At 48.2% G+C, this 25,098-nt stretch overlaps 1 protein-coding gene across 7 annotated transcripts in view; it reads left to right on the top strand.

Moving 5' to 3' along the window:
• Positions 1-25,098, top strand: part of STEAP1 (STEAP family member 1) — a 76,253-nt gene that overhangs the window by 44,773 nt on the left and 6,382 nt on the right. For all 7 annotated transcript variants that reach the window (XM_075587477.1, XM_075587476.1, XM_075587478.1 and 4 more), the window contains 2 exons: positions 1,066-1,578; positions 3,529-3,693. In XM_075587477.1, the coding sequence (XP_075443592.1) occupies positions 1,066-1,578; positions 3,529-3,693 (678 nt within the window). The remainder of the gene's footprint in view (positions 1-1,065; positions 1,579-3,528; positions 3,694-25,098) is intronic.

Here is a 25,098-nt window from a genome sequence, read left to right as displayed (position 1 = left end):
AAGCGAGGCTCAAATCAGTTGAGGGGCGATTCTGTTGGTAAGGGGGGCTAGTCCAGGGATAGCCTTAAAGGTAAGGGTCAAGATCTTAAAATGAACCCTTTCCTCCACCAGGAACCAGTGCAGATCTTGTACTGTAGTACTGGCGAGATGTGGTCTCACCTTGACTGGTATAAGATGGGCAGTAGTGTTTTGCACCAACTGCAGGGCTTTCATATGATATTTTTGGAGACCCATCAGCAGAAAATTAGCGAAATCCAGTCTGGAGAGGACCAAGGCCTGTGCTAATATCTGAGGAAATGATGGAGGAGGAGTGCGATGCAGCTCAGCATCAGCTGTGTGGCCGGGCTGATACCGCGATAATAAAAAGTTACACAAATCACCTTACCATCATTCTTTTATAACCGCGGTATTATTATCAACCCGGTTTATTGCCCAACTCTGCCTTAGCAGAGCTTCTTGACACCGATGCAAAGGTTTAAACATACTTGCATCACTTAACTCCCTCAGTCCTTCTTTTGACACTTCTCAAATAACATGACGTCCAATTAGGTGCAGACCGGCTTAATACTTTGAGAAAAAGAGACCAATTATGACGGTGCATTTATTTACATCTGTTTTACAGCACAAGGAAAATATTTGTATAGTCACCAATTAGTTTCAATATACTGTACATAGTTTGTCAGATTATTCCTCATACATCCCTCCCTTAACTTCCTCCCCCAGAAAACAACCATGTAATTGTGTGTAGAAGATAGCAGAATTTGTGAACAAAGACAAAGATAACAGATACAGTATGCACACAATGTTCAAGCACTTAAGTTTAAAAGGCCCTGTTTGCTTTTCTGCAGAACACTGTAGGAAATCTTGCACATTCTGCTATAGTGCACCTCACCATAGTCATAGCATCTGCATACATTTCTTATACAGTAAATAGTCTCTTGTGAATAAGAATATCAAGTGAGAAAAAAAATCTGTGCACCTAAGTATTGTGAACAGTAATATTTTCCGTTTCTACCTTACTATGTTCCTGTTCTGATATGCACACCTTTGCTCTTGTTTTTCCAGAACGCGGATTTACAGATTGGCAGTGCAGATCAGGAACCTGACAATATTGACCGAGCATCATATTTTGATGTGTTTGAGTGGCACTCTGCCAGTGCCACAAACAGGAAACTTGACCTCTTTCCAAAATGGTGTTTGCCTGTCAAAGTAGCAGCTGCAGTGTCACTACTTATATTTATTTATACTTTTATAAGAGAAGTCCTGCACCCTTTCCTGGTGCATGAGAAAAACGAATTCTACAGAGTTCCAATTTTAGTGGTGAACAAAGTTTTGCCGGTGGTTTCCATCACGCTGTTGACTTTGGCTTATTTGCCTGGTATATTGGCTGCAGCGCTTCAACTTTACAAGGGAACAAAGTACCAAAGATTTCCACACTGGCTGGATACATGGATGCTTAGAAGGAAGCAGTTTGGACTGCTGAGTTTTTTCTTCGGTGCACTGCACGCACTCTACAGTTTGTCCTATCCAATGCGAAGGTCTTACAGATACAAGCTTCTCAACTGGGCATATCAGCAGGTATAATTGTACCACAATGTAGGAATCTATTGGTAGATGCATTGGTCCAAGACAAGGATTTACTAAAGGTTGCTAAATCGGGGGGAAATATTTGGCATTCGGAAAAATATTACCGATTCATATTTATGTCGCTTTTTACAGTACAACCAATTTACACAGAATTATACATGCACAATAGCTATGCAGTACTTACGTAACTTGTATGCAGAGCTTATGCGATGATGCAGGATATCTGTGGCAGTCACTATCACAATTAATGCCAAATGTCCACATGCACATAACAAACTTTGTTACCACAAGGCAATGTAATAATTATCATTACAGTAGCCATTGGCAGCAAAGTGATTTAACCCCATTGATACAAACATGGCACCCATAGGCTCCTGTAACCAGACCTTCCCCTAATTTACAGGTCCCTAAGGGGGCCCATTCTGCACTGTGATTTAATGCAACATAACACACAGCTGAAAAATAAAAGGGGAGGAGGAAAATCAAATGTTGTTAGTATAATGCTCTTTATTGGACCAAGTATTTCAAACGTTATTGTTTGTATACAGTATTGAACCACAGTCGGGACTTTTAATAGTGAACAATTATGAATATTTCTTATATTTCTCTACCTATTTTAGGAAATGTACACTCTCTAGGAAGTAAAACAAAGAGTTTCTTTTTATAGATTAGTTCATTTATACCAAATCACACCAAAAGTACAGATGTAAAAAATAGTTGTTGACAACCAAAAATAAAAACTGGTAAATGTAGAAAATTATCATGCACACCTGTAATTATGCATTTAAAAATGTGATTTATTGCACCAGTTGCAAAGGCAATATCCACTGAAAATGAATTTACTTGAAAGTTTAGAAAGTATGTCACGCTAAACATAAAACACACGTTCTCATTTAGATACAAGGCAATCTTATCCAGAGGACAAGCCCCCTTATGCATAGGTATACATGATAACTTTCTGAATTTATTGATCACCTACAAAGGTGAAGCAGTACATTTGGAAATAAGAGTAATAAGTAGTAGTTTGAACTAACCAGTACTACAGGTGTAACGCGTGACATTGTTCCCCCAGATAACACAACATATCCTGGTATAACTCAGAATATCACATAGTAGTTTACAAATAATTGCATGTCAGTAATGGTGCAGTATTGTACATCACAATAGATCACTCCTGAGTAAGTAATAAAGCCTGCTGCGTCTGTATCATACTTTGACCATGGGATAGCTTTCTACTTTATGGGTCTCTTACAATGAATCGAGTCGTAAGGTTGTATTCAAATTGTTTTTATTTTTTAGAAATTATAACCGTGATTCCATATTTCATGTTATTAATAAATACAATTAATTAGCAATAGCAATTATGTTTCGGAAATCCTTTCCAATCAGGATGATTATATAACTATGTACGTGTAGCTGAAGTCAACACCTTTCTAAACACGTGGTATTGTTTTGCTCTAAAAATGGTAATGCGGTCATAGAAGATTTGTAAGTGATGAAAGTGGATAAGATTCTAATATAATGAATTTACGAGCATACAGTATATGACAATGAATTTCTTTAACATAATAGATTAACTCCATTCCTACCGCCATAAAAAAAATATTACAATTGACATACATGGCAAGAGTTTTTGTTTTGATCGTTTTATTAATTGAACTGTTTAGGAGATGTGTGTAGAGGTGGACACTGCTTTTGGAAAACAAACTGTGCAGTAACTACTGTAGTTTTTTTAAACTCTGCTAATGAGGCAGATAAGATTAATTAAAGTATTCTGCTTTACAATTAGCCACATACAGCACTGACGAGGTTATGTAAACAAGTTTTCCCTGTCTCAGTATCTGACGGGATCCACCCTGTTACAAACTGTCAATACTTTTTTGCTTCTGATTGTACTTAGAAAATGAATAATTATTTGCATGTATTTGCCATCTCTTGCAGGTAAAGCAGCAGAAAGAAAATGCTTGGATTGAACATGATGTATGGAGGATGGAAATGTATGTGTGTCTAGGAATTTTAGCACTTGCTATTCTGGCCATATTGGCTGTGGCATCAATTCCATCTGTGAGCAACTCGTTGTCCTGGCGAGAGTTCCAGTTCATTCAGGTACAGTGTACAAAATGTATTTAAACAATAAAATCTCAAACAACAAGTTTATAACTGAGAACTGCTCACTGCAACCTACATTGTTTTCTCCCCGACAAAAGTACTGTAGTATGTATATTCAGTAGTGTTTGTTCTGTGCTGTTCGCAGTTATACTTGTGGGACTTCATTTTAAAAACTATTACACATATTTTGAATGGCAATATAATTAAAAATTGCAGAGAGTTGAAACATGGATGAGTGCTTCGACTTTATTGCAACTTCATATATGATCTTAATCAACACCTCAACTTTAAAACATATCACTACACTGAGTTCAGAACAGCTTGAGAGTGAACCTATAGTTTGGCTTATAATCGGCATAGATTAATGTTTTTTTTAATAAAGTTACGTTGAAAAGTACATACTTGAATTATAATTGGGCCCCTCCCACTTTGTGGGCTGTAGTATGAAGTAAGGGTGAGTCCCCAGTCTTCACTGTGGCACGCGCGCCCGGCGGGGGGGGGGGGGGGGGCGGCGCGTGCACAGCGCTACACCGCGATCGGCGGTCTGACGGGAGGGGGCGTGGCGGTGGGTTTGCGGGGCGTGGCCATGACGTCCCACGGCTGGTTCGCCCTCATTGGCTGAACCGCCGGCGGGGGCGTGGCCACTCCTCCGTCGCAAATGCTAATCTCAAATTCCCCTGCCTGCCTGAAAACCTGTCGCGCACCGCTGGGGAAAGGTGCGCGACAAGGTAGGAACTGGGACCGGCCTGACTTGGGGGGCGGGGCTTGATTGCACAGTGCACGCCGAGGCGTGCGCTGTAGTAGTTACTGGGACCGCAGCCTAAGGCCCCAGTCACTGCCACAGCGCACGGCACGGTGTGCGCTGTGCGTGTAAGCACCGCCCCTCAATGGGGAAGGGCCCAGTACGCACCTTCACGCTGAAGGTGCAGCCGCGCCGTACTGCAAGTTTTTTTAAACTCAATGAAATTGAGTTTAAAACTTGCGACGGAGGCGTGGCCACGCCCCCAACGGCGGTTCACCCAATGAGGGCGAACCAGCCGCGTGACGTAATGGGCACGCCCCCGCAAATCCCCGACCACGCCACCTCCCGTCGCAAGCTCCCTCTCTCCCCTCAGACCGTAGATCGCGGTTAGAGCTGTGCATGCGCCGCCCCCCCCCCCCCCGGGCGCGCGTGTCACAGACATGACTGGGACCGTAGCCTAAGAGGGTAAAACGGAGGAAGCTTCGCCTTGGGGCTTGAAGAAGCCATGTTGATTGTGGAAGGAAGCTCAAACCGTACGAAAGAGAGACACCCAGACAGAGACACACACAGAGACACACACACACATAGACACACACACACACAGAGACACACACAGACACAGACACACACAGAGTGTGTAAAAAAGTATGTTTAGGAATAAGTTGAAACACAAACAATGGAGTAATTCTTCACCTAGTTTACTAATTAGCAGATGCAAGCCATACCCAGGGATGTGCTCACATGGGGAGACAAATAAAGTCAAACAGATATATTCTCCCTATACAGGGGAGTGGCATACATTTAGTAACTTGTGATTGGATAGAGTGATACATCTATGATTCATGCTAGTGTCTGATAGGACAGAATTTGCATCTCCTAATTTGAAATAGTGTTGTGTGCAAAGAATGTGTATGTTAATAGAGTGGGTTGTTTTAGGAGAGAAAGTAAATGAAGTAATCTGACCAAGACCTATGCGCATGGGCAAAAATAAAAATACCATCCAGGAACAGACACCGAACAAAGTGAATTGAGGAAGGAATTTCTTAAAGGGACAGTCACCCAAATCCTTTCATACAGTATGTGCATGTGGGCATATAAAATGTTTTCTTTCCAGCTGCTTCTAAAATTATATTTATTTTTGGGCAAATACGATCGTTTAATCCCAATTTATACCATCAAACATAACAACTTTGCTTTGAGGTCTCCATTTTGTCTCTGGAAGACCTGTATTCGATATGCTGTGCTTAAACAAAGATTTATGCTCCATTTATTTGAATCGGGATGACATATTCCGTTCGAAGGGACCACTGCTTAACGTTACTATATATTAAATACAGGCCTAAAATAGGTGTATTAAATATAGACCTTTGACAGGTGTAATAACTGGAACTTAGACATCTCTTTTCTACTAACATTTACCAATGGTATGATTTTTATATATATATATATATGTAGCGGTCATGTAAAATGCCTACAGTCATCTCTCCTGCTGGCAGCAAGGCCTGGTAAGTGTGGGCATGCCAGCAGTAATCATGGAGGTTTTCCCTCACACCCTGGTGGGGTGCCCTGTGTATGGATGGGACTGGTCACATGCTCTGACTCCATGGTTAGTGATGTCAGAGGTGTGTCAGCCTCAGAAGTTACATAAGGCACAGCACTGTGTCAAGAGTTAGTTCTGTCAGAGTTCAAGGCGAGTACAGTTGCTGGAAAGTTCTTGCAAGGTTCAGGAAGGAGTTCAAGTTCTGCAGAGTGTTAGTTATGTTCTAGTAACTCCATGGGAGACTGTGTCCAGGGACCTGGCACAGGGCAGTGATTCCTGCGGGAATAGTGAATCCCTCATCTAGGTGACATACCTATCAAAGGGGAGCACGGGCGAGATGATCGGCTAAATACACCCATTGTGGAGGGCAGCTATGCCCACCGTGACAATAAAGATGGAGCTGATCAGAGAAACCCCTGTGTGTGAGAGTCCAATGATTACACAGGAGGTTGCACCACAGAGGAGTTCCTCGTCAGGATCATCCCCATGCGGACGCAGGGACCCTGATGAGGTGGAGGCGCTGCACTGGAACTAGGTGAGACTCAGCACACTACCTCAGCTGCCTGTCTGACGGGTCCTCCCCACACACCATCAGGCGGGAGACTCAGGAGTCCTGTAGCCAACAGGTGCACCATCAGGCATATCTACACTGTAATGGGGGCCGGTTAGACCACATGGGCCAATGTGAGATTGGGTGGGTCAGGCCAGGCAGAAACACCGTTACATTTGGAGGCGAGCTGCTGAGATCAGATCTGTCATCAGGACAGGCTCTAGCTAGGCACACTGGGAAACAGGGATAGAGTGTCTGCTGCCACTTTGTGCTGCGTAGGGACGGACCTAGGGGTGGTCAGGGGGCTGACGGGATATTGTCAGTTCGCAGGGACAACCTAGGGGCCTGAAAGGAGTGAGGGGTTTGGAGCCGGGCTATAGCTGACCGAGTCACCTTGAGGCAGTGCTAGTTGGTAGGATGCCAGAAGGGATAGCCTGTTAACTTGGTCAGGAGTCCTGGAGAGGGTCTGCGCTAGGCTGACCAAGACAGGTAGACGCCCCAAGTACTGCATGGCAGAGCCAGAGTACCTAGCCCATTCCAGACACTCACCGTAGGAAGCACAGACTGGGAGGAAGGAGTCACAGCAGACACTGAGAGAGTGAGCCTAGCCTGAGGTAGTGCAACACTGGGTCACACCTAGATAAGGTACACATGTGGTGGTGCATCTGAAGCTAATCTTTATTGTACCGGTGTGGTGGCTGCCCCGCAGAGTGGAGCCCCATGTATGATAACTGTTACGAGAGAGTGGAGGATCCGCGTGGGGTGGAGAACATGAAATGGCGGACAGAGGCTGATGGGGAGGGCACCCGTTGCGTGCAACCCACTGAAGAGCAGACTGTCGCCGAGTTATCATTGACCAATCTGCTCTGGAGCGGAGCGAAGGCCGTGGCTGCCCCGTTTTTATCCTGTCTGGGACAGCGAGGGGCCACCCTTGAAGAGTGTGAGGAAATTGTAATAATTGGGGGAGAACCCCGTGAGGAGAGCAAACAAATGGACTTTTTGGGCGTAAAAGTCAATCAAAATGGCGGTTCCCGCTTGCTAGGGAAACCGCATGGGCCAGTCGCAGAAAAAATGGCTGATGCAGGACTTGCAAAGAGCTGGCCGGGAATGGCGCGAACAGCAGAGCCCCGCCCTGATGGGGGGCATGGCGCGAAAGCTATGGCTGCGCCGGGATGGACAGTGACTAACTCAGCCCCTGTGCTGAGTCAACCGCTTAGTCTATGGGACCCTCCCCTGATTTCTACCAGGGGGAGTGACTTTCTACTATGGCCTGTGGGAATGCACCCACTGGGCCCAGGGACTGATATCCAGACGGCGCCACTACAAAAAGTAGTTCCGGCCGTGGAGGAGCCGTGCAAAAAGGATGGTTATCTTGCACAGAGGGCGGCTGCCAGGAGAAGGCGGGAACTAGCCGCGGGAAAAGACCCCCACCCTTGTGGGGAAATTGGCGCGAAAACGCTAACCGCGCCCACCAGGACTGAGAGAGGTGCGGCCTTAATTAAGGGGCATGATATTCCCCTGTGGGACCCGCCCATTATTGCAACCCCTGGGGGCGGGTTCCAGCTCTGTCAGAGAAGGGAGGAGCCGAAGCAGGGAGTGGCGGATCCAGCAACTTCCATCAGTCAGTTGCGAGGAACCACTGAGAAGGAGAGACCTGTACAGGAAGTGGCTCCTGTACAAAGAATGGCCTGCTCCTCCACTGTGGGCACAATGGTCTCTACACAGCCCTACTCAGTGCCCGGCGTGGTGCTAGTAGTGAGGGTGGCCAACACCGAGACGGTGGTCGGGCTCTGCCTACAATGCGGGCTGCCCGGAGGCACGGTCAATACGGCGGCACGTTGTCCTCATTGCGGGACTTTGTACCTGTGGCCTATGCCCACCTTTATTCCTATACAGCCTGCTGACCCCCCGGTGGATGTGACAAGGCGCTCCGCCGAGTCCCCGGGCGCGCTATGGATCAACCGCGCGAGTCCCGGAGACAAGGGACTGGAGCCGGTCAAGTCGGCTGGGTCAATGGCGATTGAGGCGACTGAATCAACCCCCGCGTTCGGGGAAAAGAGACTGTCACCCCACTTGGAGACCCCTAAGTCAGAGAAAGGGGATTACTCGGACGAGGACCTCCGTGAGCTGGCGGTGGTAAAAACGGAGCTGAAAAGGCAGACTGGGAGAACGACACCCCGTGGGGTGAGTGGCAGGACGTCCCCAGCAGATCGGCGACCCGACCGACGGAGTTCCACCATCCCAGGACCTGGCGGAGACGGGAGAGAGACGCCTACACCCCTGCGGACGGGTAAGCCAAGCAGCCCTATTACTTACCTGGTTACAGCGGACAGCGAAGCGCTGGAGGGGCCGCGCCAGGCCCAAAGCGCACGTGGAGGGACGGCATCACTTCCGGCAACGACGGCGGAGCAACCGGATGTCGTCATAGAGGAAGAGATCCCGCATGGGGGTCCCACGCAAGATGGTGACGTTTCCGGTTCCGGGGAGGACGTCACTTCCGGCGGCGACGGCGGAACCCATGAAGAAAAAGCAGCGACGCTTCGGCGATCGGGGGAAGGTCCCCGATCACTTACAAGGCCCAGAAATTGGAGAGACGATCTCAGGACTGAGGAGGGTGAGACATCATCCTTGGACCAGTCTACGGATAGCCAGGAGCGGGTCGTAACCCCGTGGGGTCCCGTTCCGTGCCCCTATGCCCAAACCCCCGCCATAGTTAACACCCCTACCCCCATCCCACGGTCACCGGGTTCACCACCTAGCCTGGAGTACGTGGACAATTCACAAGGGGGAGAGGGAAGACGGACTGGGGAAAGGCAGCGCAGTGGCGCTACGGAGGGCGATTCAAGGGGAGGGGGAGAATTGAGAGTGGCAACTACAGCACCCCAACCCGTAGTAAAGGCCTCGGGGTCGTTTAGGTGGTCCGTACCGCGATCTGAGAGGTCATCAGGGGTATTTTCCATGGACGATGATAGGGACTCAGGAGGGTCAAACAGATTCCGGGAGAACCGGTGGTGGGCCCCATTATTTGAAGGGTACTCGGCCTGGATGGACCGCACTCGGTTCCTCATCCGGCGAGAGGATGTAGTGGACTATTGGTGGGCGGTGGTAGAGTTTACCCCAGAACAGAGGGACAGAGAGCTGCAGGAGCGATGGCTGCAGATTGAGAATAGGGAAATAGAGCCTATGGGTCCCAGTATTTTGTCAGACCCCGTGGACCCTGACGAACCCCTATCATGGGTGCTGCCTGGGAGGGGAGGTAAGGCTGACCTGACTAGAATTAGTAGGGCCGAGAGAACCATAATGGCTCGATATAAATCTTCCCACGGGTTGGAGTACCCGTATGTCCCTGAGCCTCTCATGGATGAGATAGAGGACAACCGGGATAGGTGGCTTAGGGAGGCCATAGAAATGCACCTAGTGGGGAGAGGGAGTTCCGTGATAGGAAAGAAGGCCGAGGAACGGATAGAACATTTAATCCGCATATGGGCCATTGGGAGAAATATCTATAAACATAGAGTAACATATAGACCAGAGAGGGGATTACCCAGGCATTTCTCAGTAACAGTTCTGGATATGGGGGGTAGAGAAGTAAAGAAACCGGACCCCTATCACTATTTTTAGGTGGTACTGTGCATCACGCGGGTCTGTGGCTGCTGGTCGGGGCGGGCTTGGCGGATGACTGTATTCATGTGTACTGCATTATGAGGAAATTTGTGTGATGTTAATTATGTTTTCCGTTACAGTGCTTCCTGGAAAAAGGTATACAAATTTAGGTCCCAGCGAGGACGATGGGATTCACCAGGGGGAGAATGTAGCGTTCATGTAAAATGCCTACAGTCATCTCTCCTGCTGGCAGCAAGGCCTGGTAAGTGTGGGCATGCCAGCAGTAATCATGGAGGTTTTCCCTCACACCCTGGTGGGGTGCCCTGTGTATGGATGGGACTGGTCACATGCTCTGACTCCATGGTTAGTGATGTCAGAGGTGTGTCAGCCTCAGAAGTTACATAAGGCACAGCACTGTGTCAAGAGTTAGTTCTGTCAGAGTTCAAGGCGAGTACAGTTGCTGGAAAGTTCTTGCAAGGTTCAGGAAGGAGTTCAAGTTCTGCAGAGTGTTAGTTATGTTCTAGTAACTCCATGGGAGACTGTGTCCAGGGACCTGGCACAGGGCAGTGATTCCTGCGGGAATAGTGAATCCCTCATCTAGGTGACATACCTATCAAAGGGGAGCACGGGCGAGATGATCGGCTAAATACACCCATTGTGGAGGGCAGCTATGCCCACCGTGACAATAAAGATGGAGCTGATCAGAGAAACCCCTGTGTGTGAGAGTCCAATGATTACACAGGAGGTTGCACCACAGAGGAGTTCCTCGTCAGGATCATCCCCATGCGGACGCAGGGACCCTGATGAGGTGGAGGCGCTGCACTGGAACTAGGTGAGACTCAGCACACTACCTCAGCTGCCTGTCTGACGGGTCCTCCCCACACACCATCAGGCGGGAGACTCAGGAGTCCTGTAGCCAACAGATGCACCATCAGGCATATCTACACTGTAATGGGGGCCGGTTAGACCACAGGGGCCAATGTGAGATTGGGTGGGTCAGGCCGGGCCAGAAATACCGTTACATATATATAATATATGTAGCACTGCTGCCACCCAGGGAGATTTTGCCTAGGCTACAGGTCCATGTGGTGCTGGTTACCTGTGAGGGTCCAGGAGAGATGAGCTTCTGCGATGTTGTGGGGAATAGGACAGGCTTTAGGTGATCCTCAGGTTCTTTTTATTCGGTGACAGCGCCTCCAGTCATAGCAGGCTACAGCAAAGCTGCAGACAGTCCCTGCCATGACAGTTATTTTCTCCTATACTTCTGTCCAATAGACTGCGACTTAGCCAGAAGTATATAAAGGGGGTCTTTATTTGATGCAGCCACTGAAGATGGTATAACAGTGTTGCATATTGTGGAGTCTGGGTTTCAGGTCCTTGGATTATGCTGGCCAGAAGATAATGTTGAGGCCTTGTGCTATGCACAGATCTTGGTTCACTCAACCCCAGGAGGGGCTGAGCTCCTCTCCCTTCCCCGGGTGGGAAGGCACTGACACTATCATTTGGAAGACATCCTCCCTAATACAAATGAGGAGGGCACAGGGTCTGCACCATGACTGGCTGCAACACAGACCCAATGTCACCATCTCTCCTTCCACTCAGGGAGGCTGTGTGAGGGGGGATAAACCTCATAGGATAGCCTGTCACTGCCTGTAGCTACTAGTACTTACGTGACAGGAGGGCAGAAAGATAGTCTGAACCAGCAATGGATATATATATATATATATATATATATATATATATATATATATATATATATGTAGCCCTTGTACCCCCCCTTAAGTGAGACTGGGGTGGGTATGCTTCTTCAGCTACTTCACTAGGAGTTGGGCTGTACCTGTTGGTAAACAGGAGGGCTGAGTGCTCCGCAATGTTGTGGGGAGAAACAGGACAGGATCACAGGTTACCTTTGTTCTTGCTTGGTGCAGCGCCTCCAGTCAGCATGGATCCTCTGTGATGGCAGGGGATGATCCATACTGACACCTCTTCTTCTTTAGCAGACAGTGAATCACACTCCTTTATATTTTCTTTGTCTTTATTGAATGCAGATCACATAACAGAACCATTACATTCTTCCCTTCTAGCTGTGACCTGACTCAGGCTTTAGGCCCAGGTCAGACCTGTTGGACCTCCCCTCACATCTCCTTATGAGAAGGAGGGCTGATGTTGCTCACTCCACAGAGGGAGAAGAGAGAATGACAAGGACCCAGAATTTAGGAAAGTGCCAATATTTATATCCTTTGGGGGAGTGGCTGTAACTCTGACTCATAACAAGCCAGATCTGGATACTGATTGGACCACACACACTGGATGTGAGGACCTATCAGTACCCACCCCTCAGGTTGGCACTCGCTGGCTATTGCTAAGGCCCGCCCTTGGATACTTATCCAAGTCTGCAAAAGCACACAAGGCCTTAGTAAGGAATTATCCCATCCACTGCCTGCACCTAACAGGGCTTACATTGGTTGGGCCCAGGAAAAGACATAGCGGCCGGAGATAGATATGCAGCAGCCATTATTGCACTGGTTAAAGTGCTAGGAGATCATGCATAACAGAATTTTCTGCATAGCTTTTGGAGCATAGTATGGCTCTTTGAATGGAGCTGCTTCTGAAAACGGCATTTTCCATTTCCTGATCTAACACCTTAACGGGTGAAATAACGGTTGCTACATCTCTAAATGCAGCAATGAAACCCTAAATCCTGCCCTGTAAACAATGTTTAATTCTGAAGTTCTTCTCACACTGCTGCTTCACTCCTTAATAGTAAATATGATGTCATAATAAATTTAATATAAATATTATATAATATTTTATAATATTGGAATTATAGAAAACAAGCCTAACCTAAAGTTTTTCTGATTTTAAACAAGGTATAATGATAAGCAAATACTTTTTTGGGGAGGAGGGGAAATTACCTTTGCTTAGTGAGTACAGTCTCAGCTGAGTGATTTGTAAGGGAGACAGGATGCAGAGGGTCTAGGAGGGCATGATAATTAGGAAAGTTGACCATACAAGAGGACTAGATATTCTAGAAACTTGAAGGCAAAAGACAGAATGGAATGGAATGGAGACCGGGCAATATGTTCTAAGGTCAAGGGTATTGTTTTTGAAGATAAGTGGTACAACTGAGTGCTTAAAGGATGAGGTGAAGTGCCAGAGGATATGAATACGGTTGTTTTCTTCTTCTTTTTCTTCTTCTTCTTGCACAAGTGAATTACTATGTTACTAGGAAACAGGGGAATTCCTTTTACCACACTTTCCTCATGAACTGAGAAAATCGGTGTTCATTAAACAGCTGTATAGAATTGCTAATCATGGTGTATGATTAGGGTGACCATTCGTACCGGTTTTACCGGTACAGTCCCGGTTTTTTGAGGCCTGTACCGGTTTAAGCCTGTCCCGGTTTTTGTCCCGGTTTTTGTCCCTGGTCCCGGTATTGCGGTGCAGCGGCGGTGAGGAGAATGCGGCGGCCGGTAAGTATTTTGTATGTGCAATGTGTGTGTGTGTGTGAATGCTGCCGGGGGGACTGAATGCAGGAGAATGCCGGGGGCGGGACTTAGAATGCCGGCCGGCCCGCAAGGGATTGGATGAATGATGATACCGGGGGCGGGACTTAGAATGCCGGCCAGCCCGCAGGGGATTGGTTGCAGGCATGTCCGAGGAAGCCGGGGGCGGGACTTCCGCTTTGTGCAGAGCACACGTGTCCTCCCGGCTTCCTCTGTGCGCGTGAGTGCCCCCTTCTGTCCCGGGTCCCAGCCAGGGGGGGGGGGGTGCGCCTGCCTTTGTACCACCTTGTACCTTTGCCCCCCCCCCCCCCCGGCGCTCCCAGCATTACCCCTCCTGGCGCTCCCAGCATTGCCCCTCCTGGCGCTCCCAGCATTGCCCCCCCCCGGCGCTCCCAGCATTGCCCCCCCCCCGGCGCTCCCAGCATTGCCCCCCCCGGCGCTCCCAGCATTGCCCCCCCGGCGCTCCCACCATTGCCCATCGGCGCTCCCAGCTTTGCCCCCCCCCCCGGCGCTCACAGCTTTGCCGCCCGGCGCTCACTTCCCCCCTGTCCCCTTGGTGTGGGAGATGGGCTCGGGGGCGGGCAGTGGTTGCTGCGCGGTCGCGGGCGGTGCAGGGGCTGGCGGGTGGTGCAGGGGGAGGCGGGGGGTATCTGTGTGTGTGTATCAGTGTGTGTGTGTGTGTGTATCAGTGTGTGTGTGTATGTGTATCAGTGTGTGTGTGTGTGTATGTGTATGTGTATCAGTGTGTATGTGTATCAGTGTGTGTGTGTATCAGTGTGTGTGTATGTGTGTGTGTATCTGTGTGTGTGTATCAGTGTGTGTGTGTGTGTGTGTGTGTGTATCAGTGTGTGTGTGTATGTGTATCAGTGTGTGTGTGTGTGTATGTGTATGTGTATCAGTGTGTATGTGTATCAGTGTGTGTGTGTGTATCAGTGTGTGTGTATGTGTGTGTGTATCAGTGTGTGTGTGTGTGTGTGTGTGTGTGTGTGTGTGTGTGTGTGTGTGTGTGTGTGTGTGTGTGTGTGTGTGTGTGTGTGTGTGTATCAGTGTGTGTGTGTGTGTGTGTATCAGTGTGTGTGTGTGTGTGTGTATGTGTATCAGTGTATGTGTATGTGTAGAAGGATAGTTGGTAAAGATAGAGCACAGCTGCAGACGCCCTGCAATGTGAGGCAGGGAAAACAAAGCCAGGCCACTCCGCAATAGTAACAAAAGGTGTATTAAGCAAGCAAACACATACAGGGAACAAAAATAGGACAGATAGAACGCACCTACGCGTTTCGTACAATAGTACTTTATCAAGGTGAAGCAAGAGTAAAATAACAGCCTATTTATACCCACCTTAAACACTTCTAATCACTGGGTTGCGGCGTCATGCGCCGGCAGCTGCAAGCAGTCGCGGCAGAGTGACGCGCATTCACAGGGATCAGGGTGTATCAGGCAGTACACAGGGGCTGCCACGTGACCTCCGTCGCATCATAGGGATGACGTCATCAGCGTGCGGCACGTAGGCCAGTCACGCTGACGCAGAGTCCATCTCCATTAGTTCGGGATATGTCACGTGATCCTAATAGTTTTTTTACAACACAAAACTTTATTAGTGAAACATAATATGTAAACAAACAATAAAAAAACATTAAAAAAAAAAAAACTTTTAAAAAAAAACAAATCAATGGCTGGTTAATATGATTTCACAAACTGAGTTTTAACAAGACACTCATTAGACTATTAAGTCACAGACTCCCAGTCTAGGTATAATATATATTATTGTAGAGATTTGATCTATATACTTTCATTGAATAATATATTATAATAATAAACAGATACAGTCATAATACCATACCCATTCCTGGGACCGAAATAGAACCTTGCTAGTTCATGGAGGCTTGTAAAACAGATGTATATATATTGTTATTACATCATGATAAAAAACAGTTTGTAGAAATAGAAAACTTGAAGTACAATATACATTTTGAATTTCTAATACATCTAAGAGAGGAGAAATATGATACCTATTATGTGTCTTATATACTTAAATTAAGATATGAACACAGACTGGGATTGCATAACCAATATTAAGCATTAAGCAATATCAGATAGTATTTGATACAACTATGATCATTGAAGACCATTATAATAACAAAATATATGTATGAAATCAGTATAACATAGAATTAATGAAAAAAAAAATTTATTAGAAAATTATTACATTATTAAAGAAAAAATTGATTAATAAAATAAAAGTGTAATCAATCAATCAAAATTATTTAATTATTAATGTTAATTTCATAATTGGTAATACATTTGTTAATCAAAAGAGGGGGGGAATACAAATAATTTACTGTGATATATTCATAAAGTCAACTAAATTAATCGTTTAATAATCATAAAAAATCACAAAAAATGACTTAGATCCCACTCTGTGTTCATACCCAGGGGTATTCTGGTCTTTAGGGTGAAAATCCAATAGGATTCACGTCTGTCTAAATACTTAGTCCTGTCACCACCTCTTGGGAGCATAGGTATTTTTTCAATTCCTTGGAATGAGAAGGAGTTAGTGTTACCTAGTGAGCAATTATGGAAATGGTTAGACACTGGGTGACTCTGATCACCCATCCGTATTAGACGTAAATGCTCCAAAATTCTGATTTTTAAACATCTTGTTGTTCTCCCGACATATTGTCGCCCACATCCACATTGCAGAAGGTAAATTACAAATGTTGAATTGCAATTTATGAAGGATTTTATGTTATAATTTAGACCAGAATTGAATGAGCAAAATTGTTTGCCATTTTTCATTTTTAAACATACCTTGCAATGTGTACAGGAGTATGTACCGAGGGGTAAATTAGGAACTGCTTTTTTATCTTCATTAGATTCAAAGAGACTAGGGGACAGGCTATTGGACAAAGTTTTGGCTCTTTTGTACACTACGTTAGGACCCGAAATGATATGTGGTTTCAATACTGGATCTAGGGTTAGCACATTCCAATGTTTTTTTAAGATGTTTTTAATTATTGGCGCTTGTTTGCTATACGGGGTAATAAATGAGGGGCTAACATTGTCCCTATTCGGTCTTTGTTCCTTCCTCAACAGCAAACTTCTGTCTAAGTAGGATACTTCCTTTAATGATCTGTCCAGATCCGCTTTCTTGTAACCTCTATTGAGGAACCTTAAATATAGGTCATTTACTTGATGATTATAGTCAGACTCACTCGAGCAATTTCTCCGAGCTCTGATGAATTGACTCTTGGGTATCCCCCGGAACATGTTTGAAGGATGACAGCTGCTGGGTCTCAGAAAAGTATTTCTTGAGTTGGGTTTCCGATATAATGTAGTTTGAATATTTAAAGTTGTGTCCACATATAAGCAAAGATCTAAATAATTTATGTGTTGTATATGAAACGAATAAGTGAAAGTGAGATTAAAGCTATTAGTGTTTAGTGATGAAATAAATTTGTGCAAAGTAGTGACGTCACCCTCCCAAACAAACAGCAAATCATCGATATACCTCTTATAAAATAAAATGTGCTCCCTATAAATGTTCAGGTCTCCAAACACGTGGAACCGCTCCCACCAACCCATGAAAAGGTTGGCATAGGAGGGGGCAAAGCTAGTCCCCATCGCCGTTCCACGTGTTTGGAGATAGTGAACCCCATTAAACAAAAAGAAATTGTGAGTGAGTAAAAAGTGAATCGCATCCAAAATAAAAGTGTTTTGTGCTGGTGATAAATCTGATTTGTTTAAAAAATAATCCACAGCAGTCAAACCATGTTCGTGGTCTCAATCACAATTATGTTACAGAAGTTACCGGTCTGATTCTGAGCACCACATATACCACATTTCCTATGTGTATGTGTATCAGTGTGTATGTGTATGTGTATGTGTATCAGTGTGTATGTGTATGTGTATCAGTGTGTATGTGTATCAGTGTGTGTGTGTATGTGTGTGTGTATCTGTGTGTGTGTATCAGTGTGTGTGTGTATGTGTGTGTGTATCAGTGGGTGTGTGTGTATCAGTGGGTGTGTGTGTATCAGTGGGTGTGTGTATGTGTATCAGTGGGTGTATTGTATTGTATTGTATGTCTTTATTTATATAGCGCCATTAATGTACATAGCGCTTCACAGCAGTAATACATGTGGTAATCCAATAAATAACAGATAATACAGCTAAACCCCGTTATAACGCGGGTCTCGGGGTCCACCCCGAGACCACCGCGTTACTAACGGGGTCGCGAGAAAAAAAAATGGCCGCCGCGCTTTAGCGCATATTCATCCCGCGGGACAGGAGATGGGAGCGGGCATGTCCCTCCGCTCCCCGCTTCCCCCTGTCACCGCGGGACAGGCCGCGGGGCAGGAGATGGGAGCGGGGATGTCTCTCCTGTCCCCGCTTCCCCCTGTCACCTCGGAACAGGCCGCGGGGCAGGAGATGGGAGCGGGGATGTCCCTCCTGTCCCCGCTTCCCCCTGTCACCTCGGGACAGGCCGCGGGGCAGGAGATGGGAGCGGGGATGTCCCTCCTGTCCCCGCTTCACCCTGTCACCGCGGGACAGGCCGCGGGGCAGGAGATGGGAGCGGGGATGTCCCTCCTGTCCCCGCTTCCCCCTGTCACCTCGGGACAGGCCGCGGGGCAGGAGATGGGAGCGGGGATGTCCCTCCTGTCCCCGCTTCACCCTGTCACCGCGGGACAGGCCGCGGGGCAGGAGATGGGAGTGGGGATGTCCCTCAGGTCGCCGCTTACCTCAGAACCATGCTGCCTGCATGGAGGTTGTAGCGGGGGGTTTCTTCTCCCCACCGCTGTCCCCGGTGCTCCCGCTGCCTGCGCGGGAGGAGGGGGGGGGAGCGGGTGGTGGTGCTGGTCGCGGCCCGTCTGTGTAGAGTGAGAGAGTGTGTGTGTATGTATATATGGGAGAGAAAGTGTGTGTGTGTATATGGGTGTGTGAGTGTGGGTAAGTGTCTGTGAGTGTGTGTAAGTGTCTGAGTGTGTGTGTAAGTGTGTGTAAGTGTGTGTGAGTGTGTGTGAGTGTCTGTGAGTGTGTAAGTGTGTGTGAGTGTGTGTGAGTGTGTGTGAGTGTGTGTGAGTGTGTGTGAGTGTGTGTGAGTGTCTGTGAGTGTCTGTGAGTGTCTAAGTGTGTGTAAGTGTGTGTGAGTGTGTGTGAGTGTCTGTGAGTGTGTAAGTGTGTGTGAGTGTGTGTGAGTGTGTGTGAGTGTGTGTGAGTGTCTGTGAGTGTCTAAGTGTGTGTAAGTGTGTGTGAGTGTGTGTGAGTGTCTGTGAGTGTGTAAGTGTGTGTGAGTGTGTGTGAGTGTGTGTGAGTGTCTGTGAGTGTCTAAGTGTGTGTAAGTGTGTGTAAGTGTGTGTGAGTGTGTGTGAGTGTCTAAGTGTGTGTAAGTGTGTGTGTGTGTGTGTGTGTGTGTGTGTGTGAGTGTGTGTGAGTGTCTGTAAGTGTGCGTGAGTGTGCGTAAGTGTGTGTGAGTGTGCGTGAGTGTGGTCAGTGTGTGTGCAGTGTGTCAGTGTGAGCAATGAGCAGTGTGTGTGCAGTGTGCAGTGTGTGTGCAGTGTGGCAGTGAGCAATGAGCAGTGTGTGTGCAGTGAGTGTGTGCAGTGTGTCAGTGTGAGCAATGAGCAGTGTGTGTGCAGTGTGCAGTGTGTGTGCAGTGTGGCAGTGTGAGCAATGAGCAGTGTGTGTGCAGTGAGTGTGTGCAGTGTGCAAAAAAAAAAATGTAAAAAAAAAATTTTCAAAAAAATTTTTTTTTTTTTTTTTTTTTTTTTTAAAAACGGGAGCCACGGGAAAACCGCGTTATAACCGAATCGCGGTATAACGAGGCGCGTTATAACGGGGTTTAGCTGTATAAATAACAGATCATGGGAATAAGTGCTTTAGACATTAAGGAAGAGGAGTCCCTGCTCCGAGGAGCTTACAGTCTAATTGGTAGGTAGGGAGAACGAACAGAGACAGTAGGAGGGAGTTCTGGTAAGTGCATCTGCAGGGGGCCAAGCTTTATGTGCCATGTGTTCAGAATAGCCACAGTCCTATTCATATGCTTCTTTAAGCAAGTGTGTCTTAAGGTGGGTCTTAAAGGTGGATAGAGAGGGTGCTAGTCGGGTACTGAGGGGAAGGGCATTCCAGAGGTGAGGGGCAGTCAATGAAAAAGGTTTAAGGCGGGAGAGGGCTTTAGATACAAAGGGGGTAGAAAGAAGACATCCTTGAGAAGAACGCAAGAGTCTGGATGGTGCATAACGAGAAATTAGGGCTGAGATGTAAGGAGGGGCAGAAGAGTGTAAAGCTTTAAAAGTGAGGAGAAGAATGGAGTGTGAGATGCGGGATTTGATCGGAAGCCAGGAGAGGGATTTCATGAGGGGAGATGCTGAGACAGATCTAGGAAAGAGTAGAGTGATTCTGGCAGCAGCGTTAAGGATAGATTGTAGGGGAGACAGGTGAGAGGCAGGAAGGCCGGACAGCAGGAGGTTACAGTAATCAAGACGGGAGAGAATGAGGGCCTGAGTCAGAGTTTTAGCAGTCGAGCAACAGAGGAAAGGGCGTATCTTTGTTATATTGCAGAGGAAAAAGCGACAGGTTTTAGAAATGTTTTGAATGTGAGGGGCAAATGTGAGAGAGGAGTCGAGTGTGACCCCAAGGCAGCGTGCTTGGGCTACTGGGTGAATGATCGTAGTTCCAACAGTAATGTGGAAGGAGGTAGTAGGGCCAGGTTTGGGAGGAAGTATGAGGAGCTCTGTTTTAGCCATGTTGAGTTTAAGGCGGCGGAGGGCCATCCAGGATGATATAGCAGAGAGACATTCAGAAACTTTGGTTTGTACAGTAGGTGTAAGGTCGGGTGTTGAGAAATATATTTGTGTGTCGTCAGCATAGAGGTGATAATTAAACCCAAAAGATGTTATTACTGCACCGACACACTTTATTCGAGCAAATACCCAGTATGTACCTGGCAGATACCTGGAATGCGCCGCTCCTCACCTCTGACAAGCCCCGTTGCGTTTGCCTTCCCAGCCTGGGTTCATGCCTGGCTGACGGGCGGCTGATCTGTTAAATGATAATGATTAGGATTTAATAGGCTGCAATGCTTCGCGTGTCTACCAGATGGCATAAATTCATGAATTGTAATGCAGTATATATATATATACTGTGCAGTATTGCAGCCAGCGGGAATAAAATGCTTCAATCCCTGCCTGGAAAATAACCCAATGCACTCGGGCAGAAAACAGTCACAAACCTCAATACACCCGGGTATACCCGAATTCGTGGGACTAGCCGAGCTCGAATAAAGTGTGTCGCCAGTGTAGGTCACCTAGAGAGAGTGTATACAGAGAAAGAGAAGCGGTCCCAGGACAGAGCCCTGGGGTACCCCCCACAGAGAGATCAATAGAGGAGGAGGTATTAGCAGAAGAGACACTGAAAGTACGATGGGAGAGGTAGGATGAGATCCAGGATAGAGCTTTGTTCCGAATGCCAAGAGTATGGAGAATGTGAAGGAGAAGAGGGTGGTCCACGGTGTCAAATGCTGCAGAGAGGTCGAGTAATATGAGCAGAGTGTAATGACCTCTGTCTTTGGCAGCATGGAGGTCGTCAGTTATTTTAGTGAGGGCTGTTTCCGTGGAGTGAGCAGTACGGAAGCCAGATTGTAGAGGGTCTAGTATGTAGAGGGTGTGTATGTGTATCAGTGTGTGTATCAGTGTGTGTGTGTATCAGTGGGGGTGTGTTGTGTGTGTATCAGTGGGTGTGTGTGTATCAGTGGTGGGTGTGTATCAGTGGGTGTGTGTGTATCAGTGGGTGTGTGTGTATCAGTGGGTGGGTGTGTATCAGTGTGTGTGTGTGTGTGTGTGTGTGTGTGTGTGTGTGTGTGTGTGTGTGTGTGTGTGTGTGTGTGTGTATCAGTGTGTGTGTGTGTGTGTGTGTGTGTGTGTGTGTGTGTGTGTGTGTGTGTGTGTGTGTGTGTGTGTGTGTGTGTGTGTGTGTGTGTGTGTGTGTGTATCAGTGTGTGTGTGTGTGTGTGTGTGTGTGTGTGTGTGTGTGTGTGTGTGTGTGTGTGTGTGTATCTGTATCAGTGGGTGTGTGTGTGTATCTGTATCAGTGGGTGTGTGTGTGTATCAGTGGGTGTGGGTGTGTGTGTGTGTATCAGTGGGTGTGGGTGTGTGTTTGTGTGTATCAGTGGGTGTGTGTGTGTGTATCAGTGTGTGTGTGTGTGTGTGTGTATCAGTGGGTGTGTGTGTGTGTGTGTGTATCAGGGGGGGGGTGTGTGTGTATCAGTGGGGGGGTGGGGGGGTGTATCAGTGGGGATGTGTGTGTGTATCAGTGGGGGGGGGGTGTGTGTATCAGTGGGGGGTGTGTGTATCAGTGTGGGGGTGTGTGTATCAGTGTGTGGGGGTGTGTATCAGTGGGGGGGTGTATCAGTTGGGGGGGGGGTGTATCAGTGGGGGGGGGTGTATCAGTGGGGGTGTGTGTATCAGTGGGGGGGTGTGTGTATCAGTGGGGGGGGGGGGGGTGTATCAGTATCAGTGTGTGTGTGTGTGTGTGTGTGTGTGTGTGTGTGTGTGTGTGTGTGTGTGTGTGTGTGTGTGTGTGTGTGTGTGTGTGTATCAGTATCAGTGTGTGTGTATCAGTATCAGTGTGTGTGTGTATCAGTATCAGTGTGTGTGTGTATCAGTGGGGGGGTGTGTGCATCAGTGTGTGTGTGTGTGTGTGTGTGTGTATCAGTGTGTGTGTCAGTGGGTGGGTGTCTCCCTCCCTCTCTCTCCCTCCCCCACCCTGTCTCCCTCTTCCCTCCCACCCTGTCTCCCACCCTGTCTCCCTCCTTCCCTCCCACCCTGTCTCCCTCCTTCCCTCCCACCCTGTCTCCCTCCTTCCCTCCTACCCTGTCTCCCACCCTGTCTCCAACCTGTCTCCACCTGTCTCCACCCTGTCTCCCCCTGTCTCCACCCTGTCTCCACCCTGTCTCCCACCCTGTCTCCCTCCTTCCCTCCCACCCTGTCTCCCTCCTTCCCTCCCACCCTGTCTCCCTCCTTCCCTCCCACCCTGTCTCCCTCCTTCCCTCCCACCCTGTCTCCCACCCTGTCCCTCCTTATCTCCCTCCCACCCTGTCTCCCACCCTGTCTCCCACCCTCCCTGTCTCACCCTCCCTCCCTCCCTGTCTCACCCTCCCTCCCTCCCTCCCTGTCTGACCCTCCTCCCTCCCTGTCTACCTCCCAACCCTCCCTCACCTCCACCCTCCCTCCCTGTCTCACCCCTCCCTCCCTGTCTCACCCTCCCTCCCTCTCCGTCTCACCCTCCCTCCCTCTCCCTGTCTCACCCTCCCTCCCTCTCCCTGTCTCACCCCTCCCTCCCTCTCCCTGTCTCACCCTCCCTCCCTCTCCCTGTCTCACCCTCCCTCCCTCTCCCTGTCTCACCCTCCCTCACACTCCTGTGTCACCCTCTCACCCTCCCTCACCCTCCCTGTCTCACCCTCTCACCCTCCCTGTCTCACCCTCCCTATCTCACCCTCCCTCCCTGTCTCCCTGTCTCCCTCCATCCCTGTCTCCCTCCATCCCTGTCTCCCTCCATCCCTGTCTCCCTCCATCCCTGTCTCCCTCCATCCCTGTCTCCCTCCATCCCTGTCTCCCTCCATCCCTGTCTCCCTCGCTGTCTCCCTCCCTCGCCCTCCCTCCCTGTCTCCCTCACCCTCTGTCTTATCGTAACTGCCGTATACCTACACCGAAGTAACCTACTCTGCTTTCTTCCAGATCTGACTCAAATTTCACGCGGGAGACATCGGAAGACAGGTAGGGAACACCTCCCCTCTAGTATAGTACCTTGAGGGACTGCGGATCAGGTAAGATGCCAGGCGGGATTGCTGCTTTTAGAAATTGTGAAGAGGGGGCATCCTGACACTGGTTAATGGGTTCAGAATCATTCACATCTGGGTTTTTTTTGTTGTTCGATTATTGAGGTACACACACACACACACACACACACACACACACACACACACACACAAATTTCAAATTATGCACTTCCTTCCACCAGTCTACTTATGTCTCTAATTCTATTCATATATCTCCATCTCTCCTTTCTTCCCCACTTCTCAGTTCACATGAACTCCTTTCTTACCTGCGTCCTCTGTCACCACACAACTATACACCCTGCACTAAAACACACCCCTATAAATCATCCTCACACATCCTCTTTCTATCCATGCTTCTCCTCCTTGCTTCTGGGGATATCTCTCCCAATCCTGGTCCCTGCCTTATTTCTACTTGCTCTCGTCCTCGCCTCCCACATACAACTTCTACTCCTTCTGGTGTTAACCCCTCCAACCTCATACCCATCCCCTGCCACCCTCCCTCCTCTCTCCCTTTCTCCTGTGCCCTTTGGAATGCTCGCTCCCTCTCTAACAAGTTCCTCTCTGTGCATGACTTCTTTCTCTCTCACTCCCTGCTTCTCTTTGCTATAACTGAGACCTGGCTCACTCAGTCTGACTCTGCTCTGGAAGCTGCCCTCTCTTATGGTGGCCTTTCCTTCTCCCACACTCCGCGCCTTGATGGCAGGGGTGGAGGTGTGGGGCTCCTGCTCTCCTCTCTCTGCCGTTACCGAACTATTCCTATTCCCCCCTCTCTTGCCTTTCCCTCCTTTGAGGTTCACACTGTCCAGATCTTCTCTCCTCTCCCTGTTCATGTGGCGGTCATGTATCGCCCACCTACCTCTACTCATCCCCCTTCTGCCTTTCTCTCTCACTTTGTATCCTGGCTCTCTTTCTTCCTCTCCTCAGACTCCCCTGTTCTTCTTCTTGGGGACTTCAATTGCCACATTGATGACCCCTCTCTCCCTTGGGCTTCCCGCTTTCTTTCTCTAACCTCTTCTTTTGGCCTTCAACAGTGGACTGCAGCCAGCACCCACAAGGATGGCCACTACTTAGACCTGGTTTTCACTAAAAACTTCTCTCTCTCTGATTTCTCCATTTCCCCTTTTCCTCTCTCTGACCATCACCTCATCTCATTCTCTCTATCTCGCTTCTCCCCTTCTCCACCTCCATCTACCCCCCGGTTCTGCAGAAACCTGCGCTCTATTCACTTACCTGACTTTGAGTCCACGTTACACTCCTCCCTCTCCTCTCTCAGCTCTGCTACAGACCCTGACAAACTGGTCAAGAACTACAACTCTGCCTTGTCCTCCTCTCTTGATCTACATGCCCCGCTTTCTCTCTGCCGCACTCGCCCTTTTAACCCTAGACCCTGGTTAAATTCCCACACGCGCATGCTGCGTTCCTCCACTCGTTCCTCTGAACGCCTCTGGAGGAAATCTCATACTCTCGCAGACTTCCTTCACTACAAATTTATGCTATCCTGTTTCAACTCTGCCCTCTCGCAAGCTAAACAAGCCTACTTTTCTTCATTAATCAACATGCACAAGTCTAACCCACGCCGACTGTTCTCTGTCTTTGATACTCTACTCAAACCACCCTCAGCTGCCTCTCCTT

The sequence above is a fragment of the Ascaphus truei genome, chromosome 2, assembly GCF_040206685.1.
Source record: "Ascaphus truei isolate aAscTru1 chromosome 2, aAscTru1.hap1, whole genome shotgun sequence".
Classification (NCBI taxonomy): Eukaryota; Metazoa; Chordata; class Amphibia; order Anura; family Ascaphidae; genus Ascaphus; species Ascaphus truei.
This window is presented reverse-complemented; position numbering and strand designations above follow the sequence as displayed.